Below are 19,131 nucleotides of genomic sequence, written 5' to 3' on the forward strand. Positions count from 1 at the left end.
CAGGCCGGGCATGGTGGCACATGCCTTTAATCTCAGCACTCGGGAGGCAGAGGCAGATGGATTGCTGTGAGTTCGAGGCCAGCCTGGTCTACAAAGGGAGTCCAGGACAGCCAAGGCTACACAGAGAAACCCTGTCTCAAAAAACCAAAAAAACCAAAACAAAAAACCCCAAAAAACAACTCTATGGTACAAAGCAGAGGACTGGGGTGAGTGTTATGGCCTCTCTAACTCTTACATGACACCTCAGCTGTTTAGAGACAGAGACACATGGGTAAGACTGTCTAGCCTCCTCATGGATGAAATCAAGGTGTTACCAACTGTCAGTCAAAAGCAATTAAGGGAACAAGGTAGAAGCTCCTTGTGTTGGGGTGAGCTCTTCTTGGGGAAGGGTTTCTTCTGCACACGTGTGTGTGGGGTCTTAGAGCGTTACACGTAGTCATACTTGGTAGGATGAGATTGTTCATCATCCTCTGTGCGGGCACCCCCATCGTATATCTTCTTGTTCCTGGTGTTGGACCCAAAGCCAGTGCTGGCCTTGAAGCCTCCAGGCTTATAGGCAACATTGTGGCCAGAGGCATGGTAAGACACGGCTTTGAAGCTGAAAGCAAAAGAAACAGTCCATGAACACTGGCGTGTTTAGAAGGAAGATGGACTGCCCCGTTAACTCTTGATTGTCTCAGTTTGAGCACTGAGCAGTTCCGTGTTGGAAGAGGTATAATAGTCTTGATCAGACTGAGCTACTTTGTTACCATCTTCTTCAGGACGTAAGCTGTTTGTGGTGGAGCAGAATTTCTTGCTTTTACATCAGGCCTTCAGAGAAGACGGGAGGCTTGGTGAGGGGAGGGAGAAATTTAAAGAAAGAGAAGGGTGGCCAAGAGAGAGAGAGGGGGTGGTGGTGGTGGTGGAGGACGTGTGACACGAAAGCAGAAGAGGGCACTATTGGAGGGAAAGGGGATCAGCAAGGAGGGAGAGGAGATGGGGGACATATGGGGCGATGGGACAAATAATGACAAAATTGGACACGTGTATGGAAATGTCATAACAAAACCTATTATGTTTCATGCAAACTTAAATGATTATTTGCTTGTTCTTATTCTTCTCTCTCTTTGCTTTCTCTTTCTTTCTTTCGGCAGTAGTTCACATATCTCAGGTTGGGCCTCTTACTTGCTCTATGTAAATGAGGATGACCTTGAACTCCTGATTTCCCCTGCCTCCACCTCCTCAGTGTTGGCATTACAAGTGTGTATCTCCATGGCGTTTGTTTGTTTTTGGTTCTAACCTAAAAAATTAATAAAAAAATTCTGTCTGTCTGTCTAATGCATATACCTGCCAGAGCTGTAAGGAGATGATTGGTGCCGACTACTGAGTTCTTTCTGTTAATTAAAATGAAGATGACAATGTCCAGTGGGACCTTGTTTTGACAAAGAGTCACAGGATCTGTTGTCTGGAAAGTACATATGTGTCACTTCTAATTTGCTTGTTTTACAGACAAGGTATCAGAAGCTACTGGGGTGTGAATATATGCCTTCCAAAATTCACAGGAAAATTACTCCTGCCCCCAGTGTGATAATGTTAAAGGATGGGTCTTTGGGGGTGATGGTATTGCACACTTTTAACACAAGCACTTGGGAGGCAGAGGCAGATGGGTCTCTGAGTTTGAGGCCAGCCTGGGCTACAAAGTGAGTTCTAGGATAGTCAAGGCTACATAGAAAAACCCTGTCTCAAGAAACTAGGGGTCAGAGTCTCGGAAAGGGAATAGGCCTTTGAAAACATGATCAAGCCATGAAAGATTTGTGTTTTGTAAAGGCTCCAGGTGGAAGGGATCTCTTCCTCACCCTCCCATTCCTCCTCCCATGTGAACAGCCTTCCTCTCCTTCAGAGGATGCAGGAAGGTCCCATCTTGGCAGCAGAGACTGGACTTTCACCGGACACCGATCCCAATGCCTTCATCTCAGAGTTCCTAGCGCTAGAGCCATGGTACATACATTTTTTTTTTTTGAGACTGGTAGGAACTTAGAAGAATTATCCCCCCACCCCTCCAACTTCAAGAATATCTATATTAAACAGTCTCAAAGAAGTCTTGTTCTACTCTTTAGGTTCCCCATAAAAGAAGAAGTTCAATGCACCCTTAGCCAATATTATTCTTCCATGTATATGGACCAACTATTCTGGCTATAACATACCATATTTTTCAGACTATAAGACGCACTTTTTTCGCCTCAAAAGTGTGGGGGGGGGAATTAGGGTGTGCCTAATGGTCTGATTGCTGTTTTTACTATTTTTCTTGTTTTACTGCTCTAAAAGCTGGGTGCGTATTACGGTCAGGTGCATCTCATGGTCCAAAAAACACGGTATACACCAAATGAAGTGCTGGCTGTGGTGGGAGGGAGGACTCACTTGCTGTTATCCGGTGTCAGGCCACGGCAAGCAATGCACATCATTATGCCCCCAATTAGTGTGAGGCCTCCAGCGACCCACCCCACGAACAGAGCTGCACCGAAGGTGTACCTGAGGGAGGAGATGTCGTGGTTACAGCTGACTAAACCCTCCAGGCTCTTCCCACTGCCTCCAGGCATGCCTGTTCCCATTTGGTCCCTGCCATGGGTCTCTGATGCTCAGCGAGAGAGCCTGCAACATTTGGCCAGAGAAGCGCAAGAGTGATAGACTCAGCCTCAGGTTGTTTCTGAAGGAGTTTGGGTAGTTTGAGTTTTCATAGTGGACCTCATTAAATAGTGACCCTTCCCTAAGGGCTCAGGCACAAAGGTTTGATGGGATACGGTGGACTTTTAGGAGTTGGGACCTATGGGAGGCTTTAGGTCAGTGAGGATGTGTTTTCAAAGGATGTGAGATGCCTAGTATTAAAATCGAGAAAGTCTCAGGCAATCAGGAATGACTTGACTAGCTACTTCCAGGCTGTTCCTTATAAGCAAGAGACTATGGGAGAGACATGGAGAAGAGTGATGGCAGCTTTTGACATTACTTCCTCCTCCGCCTTGAGCAAAGCAGAAACATGAATGGGGCCTCAGTTCCGGAGAGTCAGATCATGGTGGCTGTATCATCTTTCTATTCTGCCTGTACCTCTTGTTAGGTGGCTGGAGAATTACCAGGCACTTCTATGCAGAGAGGATTTGTACCACTCTCCTGAAACCAGACCTTCCTACTCCTTTGGGATTTTGCTGGTGCATAATGCTGAGATGCATCAATCGATACTTAGGCTGAACAAATAGAGGTATCGATACTGCTTTTCCATTAAACATTTTTCCCCTTGGGGCTGGAGAGATGGCTCAGTGGTTAAGAGCACTGGCTGCTTTTCTAGAGGACCTGGGTTCAATTCTCAGCATCCATATAGTAACTCAAAACTGTCTAAAACTCCAGTCTTAGGGGGATAGGAACCTTATTCTGGCCTCCTGAGCCATGGCACAATGTGACATAAAGACACACACAGGAAAACTCTCATATTCATAGAATAAAAAGAAATTTAATCTCAAAAATGACAAAATATGTCCTTCTCCCTTCAGATATAAAATTATAGTGACGTTTTATCTCTGTCTCCTAGACTTCCACAAGAGTGGGGAGTTTGACTGTCTCTTGCATTCTGATCTCTGCCTGGGCCACAGAAGGTATTCAATACATTTACCAAATGAATGAATGAATGAGTAAAGGAATAAGTGAATGAATGAATGGGAGAAAAAGGCAGCAGTACCAGGAGAAGATGGCACCTTCCCCACCTGTACTGCTCCTTAACTCCTTTATACTGAAGTTTTCCCCTGCTCCTGCCAAGCTCCCATCGCGGACTGTGGCTCTAAGTTGATGCTCATTTACAGCTTGAGTTAGCCATGCCTGTCTGTCGTATTGTCACCACAATGGGGCCTGTGTAAGAATGCCAGATAAATACTGTGAACCTGTCACCGTATTTCAGTGCAAATGCCAGCTCAGCCTCAAGTCGTATCAGCAAGGGTATTTCATGAAAACGAAGCTTACGAATTTAGAGATCATTGTGGAGTTATGCTATGGCATGGCTGCCTCTGATAAATGTTTGCTATTTCAGGCACTGACAGTCACATTAGGCACGTGGCTTAACCGTCCTCTTAACAATATTCCCTGTGGATCATCGGGAAGCGGACTAGGAGGTTACCTCGTCTGAACAGTCTGCACCATCCCGCCCATGCCGCTGTACATGTTAGCTGTGGACATCCAGAAGTTGGTAACCAGCATGTTGGCAAACACGGACACACCAATAATTGCACAGATCCCTGTGGGCAAGGAACAAGGGCGGGTGTAAGAGACCACAATGTTTCTGAGGTCGTTCATGCTGAAATGAATTCAGATGGAAAGACTGTAGGATATTCCATTCCTGTAAAAGAATGGCCAGCCAACCACCGACATTGAATTCCTATGTGCTAGACAGTAGGCAAGGTACTTGTCTCATATTTAATTCTGGAAGCATTAATGTGTGTGTGTGTATGTGTGTGTTTTTGTGTGTGTGTGTGCAGAAAGATATTGCCACACACCTTGGGGCCAAGGATAAGTAACCCAAGCATTTGGGGGCTGATCTTTGGTTATCAGCAAGAGCTTTCCCCTTAAAACCACTTTCTAGTGTTCTACCCAGCAAGTGCTTTTTAAGGGCCCAGTCCCATGCTTGCCTTAAAGATTTATTTATTTATTTATTTATTTATTTATTATGCATACAGTGCTCTACCTGCATGTACACCTGTAGGCCAGAAGAGGGCATTAGATCACATTATAGATGGTTATGAGCCACCACGTGGTTGCTGGGAATTGAACTCAGGACCTCTGGAGGAGCAGTCAGTGCCCTTAACCTCTGAGCCATCTCTCCAGCCCTCAGGGTTGACACTCTTATAGTGTAGTGTCAGTAGCAGCAAAGAGGGACCTGAGGTGTTTACCTGAGATGATGAACAGGATCCCAGAGGTCAGCGTCATCCTGGCCTTGGCAGAGTCATCCATGCTGCCAATGCGAATGCACTTCAGGGCGAAGATGGACACTAGGATGCCGAAGACCCCCAGAACGATGCCCACGATCATGAGGGCCCGCACTGCTTGCAGCATGGCTGGAGGAGAAGGGGCACGACACAAGCAGACAAATCACCACACCGATTAGGTTTTATGTTGGTAAGACACAGCAACCCCAGTTAGCCAGAGCTGAGCCCTCGAGGGCTAGCAAGGCCATAAACCGTTTTCTTTGGTGTTGTACAGAATATGTGCAATCACTCCTTTGAGTGATGAAGGATGTGCTCACAGATGTCCACAGATCATGGATGGGTGAGGTTGAGAGAGCTCTGGATATTTACTACTATTTCTAAACTTGATAATCTGGGTACAGCAAGGAAAAAAAATTGTGTACAGTGATCATAAAGTTCTTTATCGAGCTGACAGGAAACTCAAATAACCCAAACACCATTTCGCTTGTCTTTTCTTTGGAATTGAAAGCTTCGCGCAGCAGACACAGAGTGTGGGGGAAACTCAGCACTAAGCCTGGCATGAAGAAATCAAGGCGCAGAGGCTATAGCGGTAGTACTCTGTTTTTATCCTTTTCCAAAAGCAGCTACTAAGGCCGGCTGTAGTGAGAATTTTTTTGATTTCTCTAAAAACAAACAAACAAAAAATGTTATGGAAATAATGCTTTTGTTTTAATGCCAGGTGTGGCATACGGAGCTGCTTCAGGTTGCCCACAGCAGCTGACTGGGATTTGCCTTGTGCTCTAGCAGGTGCGTGATCTTGTCAGCTGCAGATAGTTTCTGCAAGTGTATATGTGACATTTGGAATTCTGTGGACTTTTGAGAGGGCATATAAACGTTGAGAGCCCTGAGAGGGGCTGCAGCTGCTTCTGTTCTTCCTCCTCCTCCTCTGCTGCTGCTGCTGCTTGTGATTTCTGTTGTTTGCAGTTTTTTTTCACTTCAGTTTGTCAAATGGTTGTGTATAAAGAGACAAGAAGAAAAAAATGGATATCCTGACGGAGAAGAGCAAATTTGCTCCAAGGAACTCAATGTCTCTAATCAGCAGGAAGTAGTCTAATGAGCGATGCCCCCATTCCCCTCTATCTTTCTTTCTTTCCTACCTAGTGTTAGGGGGTTGGAGGGGTGGGATAAATAGGGGATTAAGGAACCAACAAAGTAGCCAAAAGGTCTGGTTGCAGGGAGCTGTAGGTTTCTGATTACATAATGATTACTATGTTAATATCAAGCCTGTCAACACCACCACAGTTTATCAATAGTGTCCCTTTTCTAGAAATCTATTGTTGCTGTTGGTCCCACTGGATCCTGATATAGTGACCTCACCTCCAGATATGTCCAACACGGTTTTCATCTTAATAGTCACTTAGTGAGACCCCCCCCTCCACACTAGGTATGGGATGTCAGTGCTGAACACTTGATGAAATGTCGAGAGACGTGCATCAAGATTGCCCATTGAAAGTGTAAAGAAAGTTATAAAGAAGACAGATTATCTGGTGTCTTCCACTGGGCAAGTTCCCAAGTGTGGGTCAGTCTGGAGGAGTCCGACTGCTGAGCTGTGTACCATATGTATGCCTGTACCATATGCTTGGTGCATAGAAGACACCAGACACCAGTTGTTTCATCCTCCTGGTGTAGCCCCTTCCTCTCTCCGTCACACAAATCCTGATGGAGCTGCCATGTCTTATATCAATCAGTGATTTAAAAAAATCTTGTACTTTTAAATGCCATAGGTTGATATCCTGGCAAAATAAGGAATCACTTGAGTGTTATGGAAATGTCAAGTTGCTATAAACGCTTAATTTTTTTTTCTTCTCAATTTAGGAAGCAGAACTGTTCAGATGGAAATCAAATAGCTCGTGGGACAGCATGATCCACAGGCCCACTCTGAGTTATCGACCAACCCTAATCTTTCTGGCTAATAACTTGCCTCTGGATGAGAATTACTAACTCCTGCGTGGGCATGTGACTGGAACTGGCAGACGAGACCTATTGTGTGAGATGTTTGTGTTCTGGACACAAATCAGTCTCTCTCGAGAGGGGCGATCTGTGGTCCAGGGACTCCAAGGCTTTCATCAGGGTGAAAGTCAATCAGGAGGGACAGAGTTCTGACAAAGTTTGGCCTGTGGATTCCAGCTGCTTAGGAGGACTAAATACCTTCTCTTCTAGGGATCAAGGGGTCATTCTGACATCATTGAAAAGGCATATTTTGAAGCTAATTCATGTTGAGACTGTGTTGATTGAAACCAGCCTAGTTGTTGATGGGCAGTCTCCAGAGCATGGCCAAAGCACTGCTGAAGGTCCTTGCTGATGAGAGGGGAGTCTCTGTCTGACACTGCAGTGCCAGAGGACAGATAGAAAGGTCTTTTTTATTTTCTTGTTTGAAGCCACTGAAATTTGTTCCTAATTATATAAGCAATAAGTGCTCATTATAAATATTTCCGCGCATGTAGGACCCTCCCAAAGAGTCTTTATCTCACCTCTTGGGAGATAACTGTCTGTAGCATCTTGGTGAACATTTTTTGGGGGATGTATTTCTACTTCGAGAAGAAAAACAAAGCCCCACTGAGGGTCACACTACTGCTTAGACCCCAGGGACCAAATTAAGAGCTCTACTGATGAAGGGATCATCTGAAAGAGATGCCATTCTTAGCATCAGTGAGGCCAGTTAATAATGTCTGTGTGAAATTCAAATGTGGGAGTAGAAAAGAAACACCAGAAATGCCTTCTTACCACGGCTCTTCTTTGCCTCAGATGAGACCTCACAGACTCTAGCTCAACACTACAGACCTCCATCTGTTTTGTTCTGCTCCTCATCTCCCTCAGGAGGTCGTGGCTGATCTTCAACTTTGCTTCTCTGGCGGGAGGAGTGCTCTACAAGCCACCGTCACTAGCCTTGGTCTCATCAGCAGGTACATTTTCAGTGCAGGTTTGTGTGAACTGTCCATCTGATCATTCTCGGGAGAACTAATACATTTGGCATCTTGAGATTACAGTTGAGTTCTGCCCTAGTGTATTGGTGACTCCAGTGAGACCCAGAGAGGAAGTTAGTGTTGGAGGGACACTAAAACCTGTCAGCTCCTAAAATGTGATGGCTCTACTGCTCAACCTGTATTCCAGAGCTACGCTCAGGGCCTTTGCTGGCCCCTCATAGTGCTAGGAACAAACACATTGTTCGTTTCCTTATTAACAAATGAAAATGTATGCCACCTCCTTGTATATCCATTTCTACCTTTGTGTATTTAGAGGTGGCACACAGCTGAACTGTTTTGCCCATGAGTTACTAATGCCTTGATAATACTCATCCATTAACTGTTCACTCATCATGTTTTAGGGATTTTTCCTTTGTTGTTATTTTGTTTAATTTTGTATCCAGGGATACCCTGAGCTCACTATGTAGCCGGTGGCCTTGAATTCTCAGCAATTCTTTTGCTTCAGCCTGCCAAATACTGGGATTTCAGGTGCTCATCACCCGACCTGACTTTTCTTCATGTATTTAGAGCTCAAAGCCTCTGCAAAACTTTCCCCAGACACTATAGAGGAATAAACTTTCAAGAGAAATTACCTCTCTTCAAGGCTTTTGCATTCTGAGATTACATATTTTCACAGTCCCAAGCCTTAGATCTCTTCTTACCTTGGGAATGATCTAGCTGAGTAAGCACCAAAGAAACTTAGTGACAGTAGGCCCTTGGCGTGCATCTAGTTGTCTTTACACACACACACACACACACACACACACACACACACACACACACACACACGTGGCCATGCGCGAGCGGTTAAGTGAATGACACAGTGATTTTTGTGGCCCAGAGCTGTGACTCAGAGGACTTTAGGAGACAGCCCACACCCTTTGGAAATAAATATCCTCGGGGCCGTTCTGTCTTTAGATGTTACTATCAGGAAACTGGACATTTCAGAAAAATCAGGAACATAGACATCCTCTCCGTCTTGTTCCTATGGACCTTTTACAGTTTTCAGTCTACCAAGGAACCTAAGGTTTTTACTAAAGGTTTTACAAACTGCTCTTACTTTGATCTTTCAAATCCTAAGCTATTAAAAGAATATATAATTTATCCACTTTGAGAAATACTTGGCAAGGCATCTTGTTAACATAAAACAAAACCAATCAAACAGCCATGCAGGATGCAAGAGATTCTTCCCTCAGTCCATGGAAGTGACATTTCTTCCACCCTTGGCAAGGATGGTGCCCCTTACTCCATTGAGTGGCTTTGATAATATGTCCCCCAAAAACATATTCCACGTATCCTGTGTCAGGGTTGGATATGACATTATTGGATGAGAAGCAATGTGGGGAGCTGGCAGGCAGAAACAAAAATGCAGTGGGGAGTGGCTGCTGGTGTGCTCCAGGAACCCTTGGGGGGAGAAGCCCTGGGCAACCTGTCACATCTGCTTCTGTCCTAGCATTTCAGATACTCCCTTCTTGCTTGTTCTTCCTTGACCTGTAGACCTGTGACGAAGGCAGGACTTGCTTTGAATAAGGATTCCAGCATGGCCCTGAGGCCCCTCTGAGTTTTCAGAATCTCTTACTTCTACCCTCTAGAAAGGATGCAACACTGATTCGTAACCTGGGGTTTAGGGACCTGGGCTTGAATGGGTGGACCAAGGTCTTCTCTGCCTGGAACCCCCTGGAAATTCTTTTGGGAAGGGGAACCGTGATGGAGGCAGGTGCCATGAAGTGAGTGGACAAGTACCGCACAGTCCATAACGATCTCGGAGAGACAAGAAGGTGACCCGAGCTTCCCTTTCAGGCCGAAGAGTCTACCACCTGGAACCCAAACTCTTCTCCATCGACAAGCAAACAGAAAAATCATCTGGAACCGTAGCTTTCCCTCTTTGTCTCCGAGTCTCTTATTTGATATTTTGATCAAGCAACACAGGCTTATCAAATGATAACATGTGAGTCAGCAGCCTCTGTGGTCTGATTCACGGCACCAAAGGTGTGACTACATTCTTCCCAGCGAATACTTAGCCTTATCAGCCAGAAGGGCCAGCAAGACTCCGGCCTGATGAAAGCAAACAGAAAGGTTGGAACTCGCCCCTTGTTGCGACATTTCTTATTCAGCAAAGTAGCTTTGCTGGGCTGATGGGTGAGGGGCATCAAGCTGTGGGCCTCAGTCCTGGTTGCACCTGAGCATGCCCAAGAACCTGTAGAGAAATGCCAACGGGATGGCCTCATTCTGAGTTGTTCGGTGGTGTAAGACCTTTTAGGGTAAAGTGTGATGATGGACCTGAAGGGTGGCCCAAGGAGGAAAGAACACCCAGGGCTGTGAGCACTCAGCTGGCATCAGAGGACCTCTGGGAAGGCACTAGTTTACTGAGAACCAAAGGCCCATGGGTGGGGGCTTGGAGGAGCAGGGAGAGAACCCACAGTTTCAGGCAGCTGGGCCTCTGACTGGAGGCAGGAAGGGCTGGAGGAGAGTCCACATAGGGAAGTCTGTGGCTGACTTCTGACCTCGGCAGGGAAGTTTCAGAACAAAGCAGCCCTGGGTTCTCCAAGGAGCTTGAGGAACCAGTAGGAAGGCCCTCGTGTCAAATTCTACCACACTCTGATGCCAGCTGAGTGTCCCTGGGCAAGTCATCTGACCTCGAGGATGCAGTTTCCTCAACTCTAGAGTTTTGAAATAAAGATATCTCTTGCGAGACAGATGTCATAAGAATCAGACACCACTTGCTATCTGCATAAAATTAAGCCAGGCTCGAGAAATATCCATTCCCTCTGTTTTCCTAAAAGAACCATTTCCCTGGCAACTCCACATGGCTTTGGCTTGTACAGACTATACATGAACCTGTGATAAAACTGCCACGTGTGTGGCTGTGGTGAGGAAAAGAAGAAGACGGCTGAGAAGAGAGAGGCTGGACCTAGTGGCACCAAGGGATGTTAAAAGCACAGACAGAGAAGTGGGGGAGAGTGGCGACACAGATTCAGGCCAGCAATGAACAGAAGAGCCAGATGAACTTAATCCCCAATACAATGGTATAAATAGTATAGAGAGGCAGAATCTTGGAAGGAGGGCTCAATCCTTATGAGTGGCAGTAGGTCTTCTCAAAGGGGACAAGAAAGTCTTTTGGCTCTTCTTTCCCTTTTACTATGTGATGACACAGGAAGAGGAGCAGGTCTGCTGTCATCCTGACCCTGGACTTTCCGGCTTCCAGAGCTGTGAGAAACAAGCAGTGGGCTTGCTGTTCATAAATTTCCCGATCTAAGGCACTTTTGTTATAGTATTTTGTCAGCCTTTCAGGTGAGACCCAGCTATACAACTCCAGTGATGTGCCTCCCTACCAAGAACTGAGGCTGTAACCCTGACAAGGCCAGCCTCAGGTGTGCCACTTTGTGGAACCCCGGGCCCCACTATCGAGACCAGGAGCACCACAGCTGCAAGCTGAGCAAGCATTCTTTTTTTTTTTTTTTTTTTTGACTTTTGAAGAAAGAGTTTCTTTTTGGTCTGTGGTTCCAGAGCGAGAGTACATAATGGCCGAGGAGGTGTGGTTAGCAGGCTGCTGGGGCAGAAAGCTGAGAGATTACACCTTCATACCTTGAACTCAAACACAAAACAGAGAGTCTCAATTGGAAGTGGGGTAAAGCTATAATCCCTCCCCCTCAGTGAGGCACATCTTCCAGCAAGGTTCCGCACCCTCCCCAAACAGCAGTGGGTCCCCAGTCCAACTGAGGACCAAGTGTTAAAACTTGCTGAGCCCATAAAGACATTTATCACTGAAATTACCACAAAGGAGGGAGGGGGTGGGTTCTCCTGGAACCTAGCCAGGACCGGCCATTTTGCCAGATTGCATGGATGGCTAGGAAGTTTTGTGCATGGACAATGGAGACCACAGGTTGACTTTGGTCTTTTCTCTCTATTGCTCTCCACCTTACTTTTTTAAAAATTTATTTATTTAATCACCTTACATCCTGATTGCAACCCCCTCCTCTCTTCCCAGCCTTCCCCCCCAATACACTCCTACCCTCTATGTTTTCCTTGCCTCCTCAGAGAACGGGGAGGTCCCCCATGGGTACCAACCTGACCTGGCACATGACGTTGCTGCAGAACTAGGAGCATCTTCTCTCACTGAAGCCAGACAAGGAAGCCCAGTTAGGGGAAAGGGATGCATCAAAGTCAGAGAGGCCCCCCACTCCAGTTGTTGGGGGAGAATTAAGATAGTGAAAATGGCCATCTTACCAAAGGCATTCTTGTTCATAAGCCTCGGCTTTGTTCCTTTATAAATTGGGGCAAGTGACCTCATTTTACAGGTCTTCAGGAGCGTTATATATAGGCTCAGCTCCCTGTGGTATCTCCGTCATAAGTATGATGATGTATAAGTCTTGGAATATTTGTCTTTATGGTAAAAGACTTGCTGTGCTTTTTGTTTGCTTGTTTGAAGGGAGGGAAAACAGCTTGTTTAAAAACCACGAGGCTCTGCCAGACCCCAGCTCAGCTTTGTGACGGGTGGAATCAACCATCTCTTAGGACCAGGTTTTTCTCTTAGCAACTGGGAATAGACCAGCTGGTTTCACATGACCATGAGCATTAGACCTCATGAGAAAACAGGCAGCCAAAGGCAAGAAGAAGCCAGAAACAAGAAGATGACGTTAGAAAAGATACTTCAGAACAGTCATTTTTTTTTTTTTTCTCTTGTAGGTTTTTGGCTTCAGTGTAGGTTGGTTGAAACCCCTCATTCTGTTTATAATGTGATGAATGGACTGATGGGAAACTCTTCAGTTCATGAGTGGCAGTTGGTTTTAGACAGCGATGCAGAAGGGGAGGGGGGCACAGGTGACTGAAACTTCCCCTATTGGAAAAACCCCAAGAGTCTTAGTGCCTGCCGTGGGGCTGAGAAATACTGCAAGACCCAGGGCACAGATATGACAGGGATGAGGGAAAAGAGAACAGCACCCTAAGTTATCTTTACTCAGGATATTTTGGGTGCTGTAGCCACAGTGATGGTTTAACAGTGCCAACAGCTGGGTCTTGTGAAGCTGCCTAGCTCTTCACATACACGCCTTACAGTGCGATGTCTTAGAGGTGGGGAAAATGAAGACAGGAGATGTGAGGGGCCAAGATATCCCTAACACACCCGCCTGTAACCCTAGGGCTTGCCGTTGCCCGGAACATGATGCAAATGTTTGCCAGTGTATTAAGCAAGCAGTATTTGACTGTAATGTCTTCCTTGGCAGTGGCAGGACGTTTGCTTTCTCCCCCCTGTGCCTGCTGACTGACCTTTGCTTTGCTCTTCTACTGTCTCCAGGAAGTGGTGGAAACAGTGCACAGGTCACCCTCTGGGTAGATGCAATACTCCAGCAGGAAGAAAGGACCATTTAGAAAAATCATTCAGACTTGTGGCTACATGGCCATCTTCTATTCATGTGATTTTGGTCATATTCCATTTCCTTCCTCTTGGTGTCTCAGTTTCTACCTTGTAAGGATAATGCTGTACATGGTTCTGTGTAGGAGAGCCTAGGTGCAGGCCAGCACTTGGCCACTCCCTTTACTTCTGGGCACTGCATGCTGCACGGGACTGGAACACAGCAAGAGGGAATCAGCTTTCAGGTACACAGAGCTGGTGGCGTGCGGTGTTGCTGTCGTCACTTTCCCCTGCCTGTTCTGTCTGTAGGAGACTCGATACTGCTTGAGTTGAGTTCAATTGTTCTACGACTGTCTAAGTCCCAGACAGACGTGATATAGTTTCTTCAGAGAAACTCTAAGTGAAGATTTTGCAAGAAAAGAGCTTAAACTAAGGAAGAACTTACGAGTAATGACCGCTATGATTAATAACTAAAAGTATGATTGGTATCTGTCAGGATTCTCTATTAACACTTGCAGTTTTTCTTTTTTCTCTTGCATCCTAGGTCAAAATTAAGCCCCCTGCACCATCTCGCTACTGTTTCCACACCGTCTCTAGGGATTTCATCCACCACCAAGGAGGCTTCTCTCCTCTTCCCTGGGTTCCTGTTATGCTCAGCAAAGAAGGCACCCAGCTGTTTCACATGACAAGTCTCTACGCTTTGTATTCTGGTTGTTAAGTGTGCTCCCTCAGAACCCCCACAAGGCTCCACAGACCCCCCCCTCCACTTTCCCCACCTCCTTTACGCTGTTGCCTTCAGATGATCTTCCTGCCCATTCCTCCAGTTAGTCTGATCTAAGTCCTATGAGCCTGGCAGTTGCAACTTAGTGTCACTGCTTATGAGGTTGTGACACCTAACTCCACACTCCGTTCCATGGCCACTCCCAAGCTATCTTTCTCATGGTTTTCAGGGGAATCTTGTTCCTACAACCCAGACCACTGGGGATCTGTAGGCTGCTGGAAGTTCCCACGCCCCAACACTCATTCTCATGATGCCTCAGCCTAGGCTGACTGAGGGACAATACAGGACAGCACCCCCATTCTATTCTCATACACTCTTGCCTTTGGGAGCAATGTACCATAGCATGGGAGATACAGACAGGCAGCTCAGGGACCTCTGGCCACACGCTTACCCGACAGAGAGAAGACCAACAACACAGAGTAGCACTGAGTGCATTGCTGTGGGACCTTACAGTCATCTTTGCAGTTCCTGGGGTGTGCTTTCTGCCAGCTCACTGTGTCCTAAACCTCAATATAGCCCAGGACCTCCTCTCCCTGTGCATGTTTGAAACACTCAGGGCTTTTTTTTATGGTGGTAAGTGGGCTTCCTCTCTAAAAGCCACCTGTCTAGCCTGCCGTGGAATAAAGGTACTGCCAAGTTGCCCCTCCTTCCAGCTAAGCTTTTTGGGGAAGGAGCTCATGCCTTAGTTCCATGGCTGTGTTTACACTCCTCTGATATTAAGTCCTAAGGATCTTTTTTTCTTCACAGAAATTCCCCAAACCCTTGCTTCTTCTGGATTCCTGGCCACTCCCACCAAATATCTGCTCTTTGAAGCCATGCTGTTGTGTCAGACAACAGATGACATACAGAGGAATTTAGCAACGTTTGCTGAATAAATGAGCATAAATCAGCGGCATGCCTTCTCTTGCACTCCCATTGGTTTTTGGCCGTTGTGTAGTCAAGGAATTGGCTGCTTTGCAGTACTGAAGTCAGCACGGGAGTGAGGCTAAGGGAGGTAGCTCAGGGTCGAGCTATAGTGGAGATGCCTAGCGAGCACAAGGCCCCGGCCAGAGGTTCTACATCCTGTAATGCAAAACTGGAAACAACTAACAAAACACTGGCAAAGAAAATGGAAGTGGGTGGGTGGGAGGCCAGCATGGTGGGTAGATTGCTGCCTGGACAGTTGCTGCTCAAAGGAGCCCCGTGGCTGAGGTGATCAGTGTTGACCAAATAGTCAGAAGCTCCTACGTCTCTCACCATATTCCAGGGCCATATGTCTAGTTCCAGCCAATGCTTTCTGAGTGGAGGTGACGCGTCTCACTTTCAGGCTGACGTGTTTAGGAGCTTTTGTACTCCCTTTAGGACCTTCTCTTGCCCTGGCTTTGATGAATGGCATATCTCTATTCTTATTCTATGGACTTCAAGTGGTCACCCAGTACATTTCCATTTCGTGAAGCCTCTGAATTGCATAGGGTGGTTGTTGCAGCAGCTAGCGTTAACTACTCTGACTAACTGGCCCTGGAGGTCTAGTTCCAGGCAATATAGTGAGTATGCAGAAGATGCTTATTGATAACAAGTCTGGGTAATCTAGTGTCTACTTCAGAAGGAGGAGGACCAGGTCATTTTCTACACATGGAAACAGGACAGCAGAAATATAGTACAAATGCAAAACCAATCTTCTGTCCTTTGGGAGAGGAAACATATCTGTAATTTGTGTGTGTGTGTGTGTGTGTGTGCAAATGGCAAATGAACATTGAAATAAAATCTTATTATTCAGCTCAACCTAATTTATCAACAGTTTGCTGAACAGCCTTCCTATCAGGCCCTATGTTCAGAACTGGGAGGAGCCTCTTGCTCTGGTTCACAAAGGTGTTAACACATAGCCGAACGAGACAAATGTATAAATAATGAAGTTAGTAATCTAAAGCTCAGATTCAGACCACCTCCCTCATCACTGAATAACCATTTTCTTCCTGGGGCTGCTAACATCCATGTAAAAGTACCATCAAATCCACTGCTCTTTCATTGACATATCTAGACACTCATGTCCCCCTCACCAGGATTTACAGGGGTGCCCACAGGCCAGTTTTGCATTGCATACTCTAGGATGTGCAAGAAATATGCAGACAGACATCTCGGGTTCATGAGCAGTGTCAAGAGCAGGCGGGGAGTTCAATGCTATAAGCCTGCTCTTGGGCAGCTCTGGTTTGTGCATCCTATTAAGTTTGAAGAAGTGGGAAAATTCCAGATAAAATTTGTGGGAGGAGCAGTTGGAGATGGTGAAAGGGAACATTCTGGGCAGCTCAGCCAGAGAACACTAAGAGGAGAGGGAGAATTGGATGGGGCAGAAGCCCTAGGAAGAAAGAGCAAGGAAGACACGACAGCATGTGGAAAGGCTCCTGTGGTGTACTGTCATGTCTGCATGGTGATCAAGCAGGGAACAGAGTCTGAGAATGGCCTGGGGTTTCACATGTGTAGGAGACCGAGGAGTGGAAGATTCACCCTAGCCCTGTGCTGTGATCAAAGGAGCAGATGAGCTAAGACAAAGGATAGAGACCAGACTGAGGGAGGAGATGAGTTTGTCAGAAGTGGCGAGAAAATGCAGTCTTTTAATTTCATTGTCAGTGACTAGGACAGAGACGGAACTTGACAACAGCTAGAAATGAGAAAATGTTTTCCAGGAAAGGAGGCCAGGAGCCCAGGTCAGCAGGAGAGGCAGAGGATATGAGGAGAAGGGTTGATCAGCAGGACAGGAGGACAAAGGGCCTCCAGAACCTGGGTGAAAAGTAAGTTTTGTGGCAATACAGGGGTCAGAGGAGAGATTCTCAGGGGGTCAAGGGGAAAGGAGTCCATGGTCAGAGGGGAGCAAAAGGGCTGTAGCAGGAGGTGAGCCACATGGGAGAGAACGGGTGTTTGGAAGGTTCAAAGCGGAAGTTGTGGCAGAAAGCACATGATCAGTAGTGTTTGGTGGGTGCCTGAGCATAGGACAGGTGCCTTTTATCTCCATCTACTAATTAACATGGGTGTGGCTAGCCATGTAGCAGTCCCAGTTTTGCATGGCCTTCTCATGACTTATCCCTCTAACACAGCATAGTCTCCCCGTCTGTTCCCCTACCCCCATTCTGGCTGTTTCTTCCTCCCTTGTCCCCTGCCCAGGCTTCTCACCGAGTCAGTGGCCATGATGGCCCTGCAGCAAGTGGCTCTCCAAAGCCGAGCACACCCTGACACTCGCCCTTCACTCCTTTCGCAAAGCAAAGATGAGGGCATAGGATGCTTTTTACGCTTCCATTCCTAGGGCTCCACAACCTCTTGATAATTTGTAAATCCGTCTCGTCTATCTCTTTACAAGGGCTCCCCCCTCCCCCCCGCGAGAGTCAGAGCCACATCCACGCCCTTTGCTTGCTGTTTTTGTTAAGTACGAATTGAGTTTTTATGTATATTATCAAGAATGCAAAAGTCCCCATGATACAAAGTCCCTTGAAATAATTATCTGTACTAAAAAAAAAAAAAATCAACTTTATCTTCAAAGGTGAAATGGTGTCATATGTTTATATTCTAAATTATTATAACACTATATTCTGACAACTCTGATTTTCAGGGCAAGTATACCAGATATTTTGATTGCAAATGCAGAAAAAAAGAACTCTTAATTTAATGATGATAATGATAATATTTTTACATCCTACAGAGATCCCGATTTAAAAAAGAAACCTTTAATAGATTTGAAAATTGAACTCACTCTCAATAAATTTCTCTGTCTATAACAAAAATACCACCCTCCTTCCATACTCTTATGTATAGTCTGGCAGAAGAGTCTCCTGCTCATGGAAGCAAGCCGTTTATGTTTTTCTTAAGCAACAAGGTTCAAACCAGCCGTCACCAGCACGTCCCCTAACATTAGACCGCCTCCTCTTAGGCTGCCATATGAACTCTCCCATCTCCTGTGTGGCTATTGCCCCCTTTGTTGCAGTGCCAACTTATCTTGTTCACACCTTTTATTGGGAGCTAGGGCTGCCAGGGTTACACCCGGGGTTGGATTGCGGGTCATTCTTGGGAGTCCTCGAGGACCCACAGTCCGTCAGCCTCTCCCGTCCCTCCATCACTTCACCTACCTGGAAGGCCCAGGATGGTGAAATACGGGCGGCACTCGGTGAACCCCGAGCTCTGTTGCACGCAGCTCCTCCAGAGCCCTTCATACTGGAACACGGAGGTGACTGGGTTGTCGTACAAGTCTTGTGTGCTCCACATGTCCATCCCGGTGGCGGCTATGCAGCCAGCCAGACCCAGGAGGGACAGGAGGAGCCCCACCACCTGGCACGTGGTGGTGGCCATGGCTTCAGCCGCTGATCCCAGGCCTCCAGGAGCAAGCCACCGCCCTCCTGCTGGGAAGGTCTGCGTCGTCGTCGTCGTTGGGGAGTGCTCCGAATCAGAAGGTCCCCTCAGCTCAGTGTTTGCTCACATTGTTTTCCTTAGATAGTTCAGTTTCGCTCCTGCTTCAAGGGCATATTTTTCATTTGTTGGGGAAGCGGCCCCAAGAGGCACTTGTCTGGTTTTAGCTTCGCAGTCAGGGTGAGAGGAACGTGGAGCAGGCTGAGTGGACCGACCGATTTCCCCCTCCTCCAGGCCCTACTGGCTCTGCCTCTACCCAGAATGCATCATCTAGAGGGAATCAAAGTTTGTCCCGTCCCCTGAGAGCATGAGGAGAAAGCACTAAGGCTGACCTTGTTTATAAAAAAACATCTCTGGAATCGTAAGTCAGACTGTCGTACATTCTTGCACTCATTGAATTGAATTGAATGAGGTGAAAAAGGAGTTTGGCCAAATGCCAAGAGCCACAAATACCGTAAGGGGCAGCTACGGTGGCTCCCGCCCCTCACTTCCAGACTAGCCCTCCTCCAACTCCACACCGAGGAGCCGGAACAAGCAAAGCAGAGACCAGTACGCCAGGTTCTAGAGCCACACCCTTGATCCGCAGGTATCGGGACTGCCCAAAGCGCTGTCCCTCATAAAACGGAACTATACAACTATCACACATAGGGAGGCTACCATGAAGTACGCAAGGAGGGTCATGGCTGGCTG

The 19,131-nt window shown here is 46.7% G+C and overlaps 1 protein-coding gene across 1 annotated transcript; it reads right to left on the reverse strand.

Annotated features, from left to right (window-relative positions):
* Positions 1 to 316: 316 nt before the first annotated feature.
* Positions 317 to 18,611, reverse strand: Cldn18 (claudin 18). The gene is made up of 5 exons (XM_051140535.1): positions 18,165 to 18,611; positions 4,905 to 5,069; positions 4,136 to 4,253; positions 2,398 to 2,508; positions 317 to 598 (listed from the first exon to the last, which is right to left on the reverse strand). The coding sequence occupies exons 1-5, from the start codon at positions 18,382 to 18,384 to the stop codon at positions 427 to 429; spliced, it is 786 nt and encodes a 261-aa protein (XP_050996492.1). The 5' UTR covers positions 18,385 to 18,611; the 3' UTR covers positions 317 to 426.
* Between the last annotated feature and the right edge of the window lie 520 nt (positions 18,612 to 19,131).

The sequence above is a fragment of the Acomys russatus genome, chromosome 32 (assembly GCF_903995435.1).
Source record: "Acomys russatus chromosome 32, mAcoRus1.1, whole genome shotgun sequence".
Taxonomy (NCBI): Eukaryota; Metazoa; Chordata; class Mammalia; order Rodentia; family Muridae; genus Acomys; species Acomys russatus.

Bases quoted from the DNA above. Each gene is read 5' to 3' on its own strand.
- Cldn18 (XM_051140535.1), bottom strand. From the start codon at position 18,384: ATGGCCACCACCACGTGCCAGGTGGTGGGGCTCCTCCTGTCCCTCCTG. The intron at 2,509-4,135 runs GTAACCTCCTAG...CTCCTCCCTCAG, and splicing joins GTGCAGACTGTTCAGACGAG to GTACACCTTCGGTGCAGCTC. The intron at 599-2,397 runs GTGAGTCCTCCC...TTTTGCTTTCAG, and splicing joins CTGACACCGGATAACAGCAA to CTTCAAAGCCGTGTCTTACC.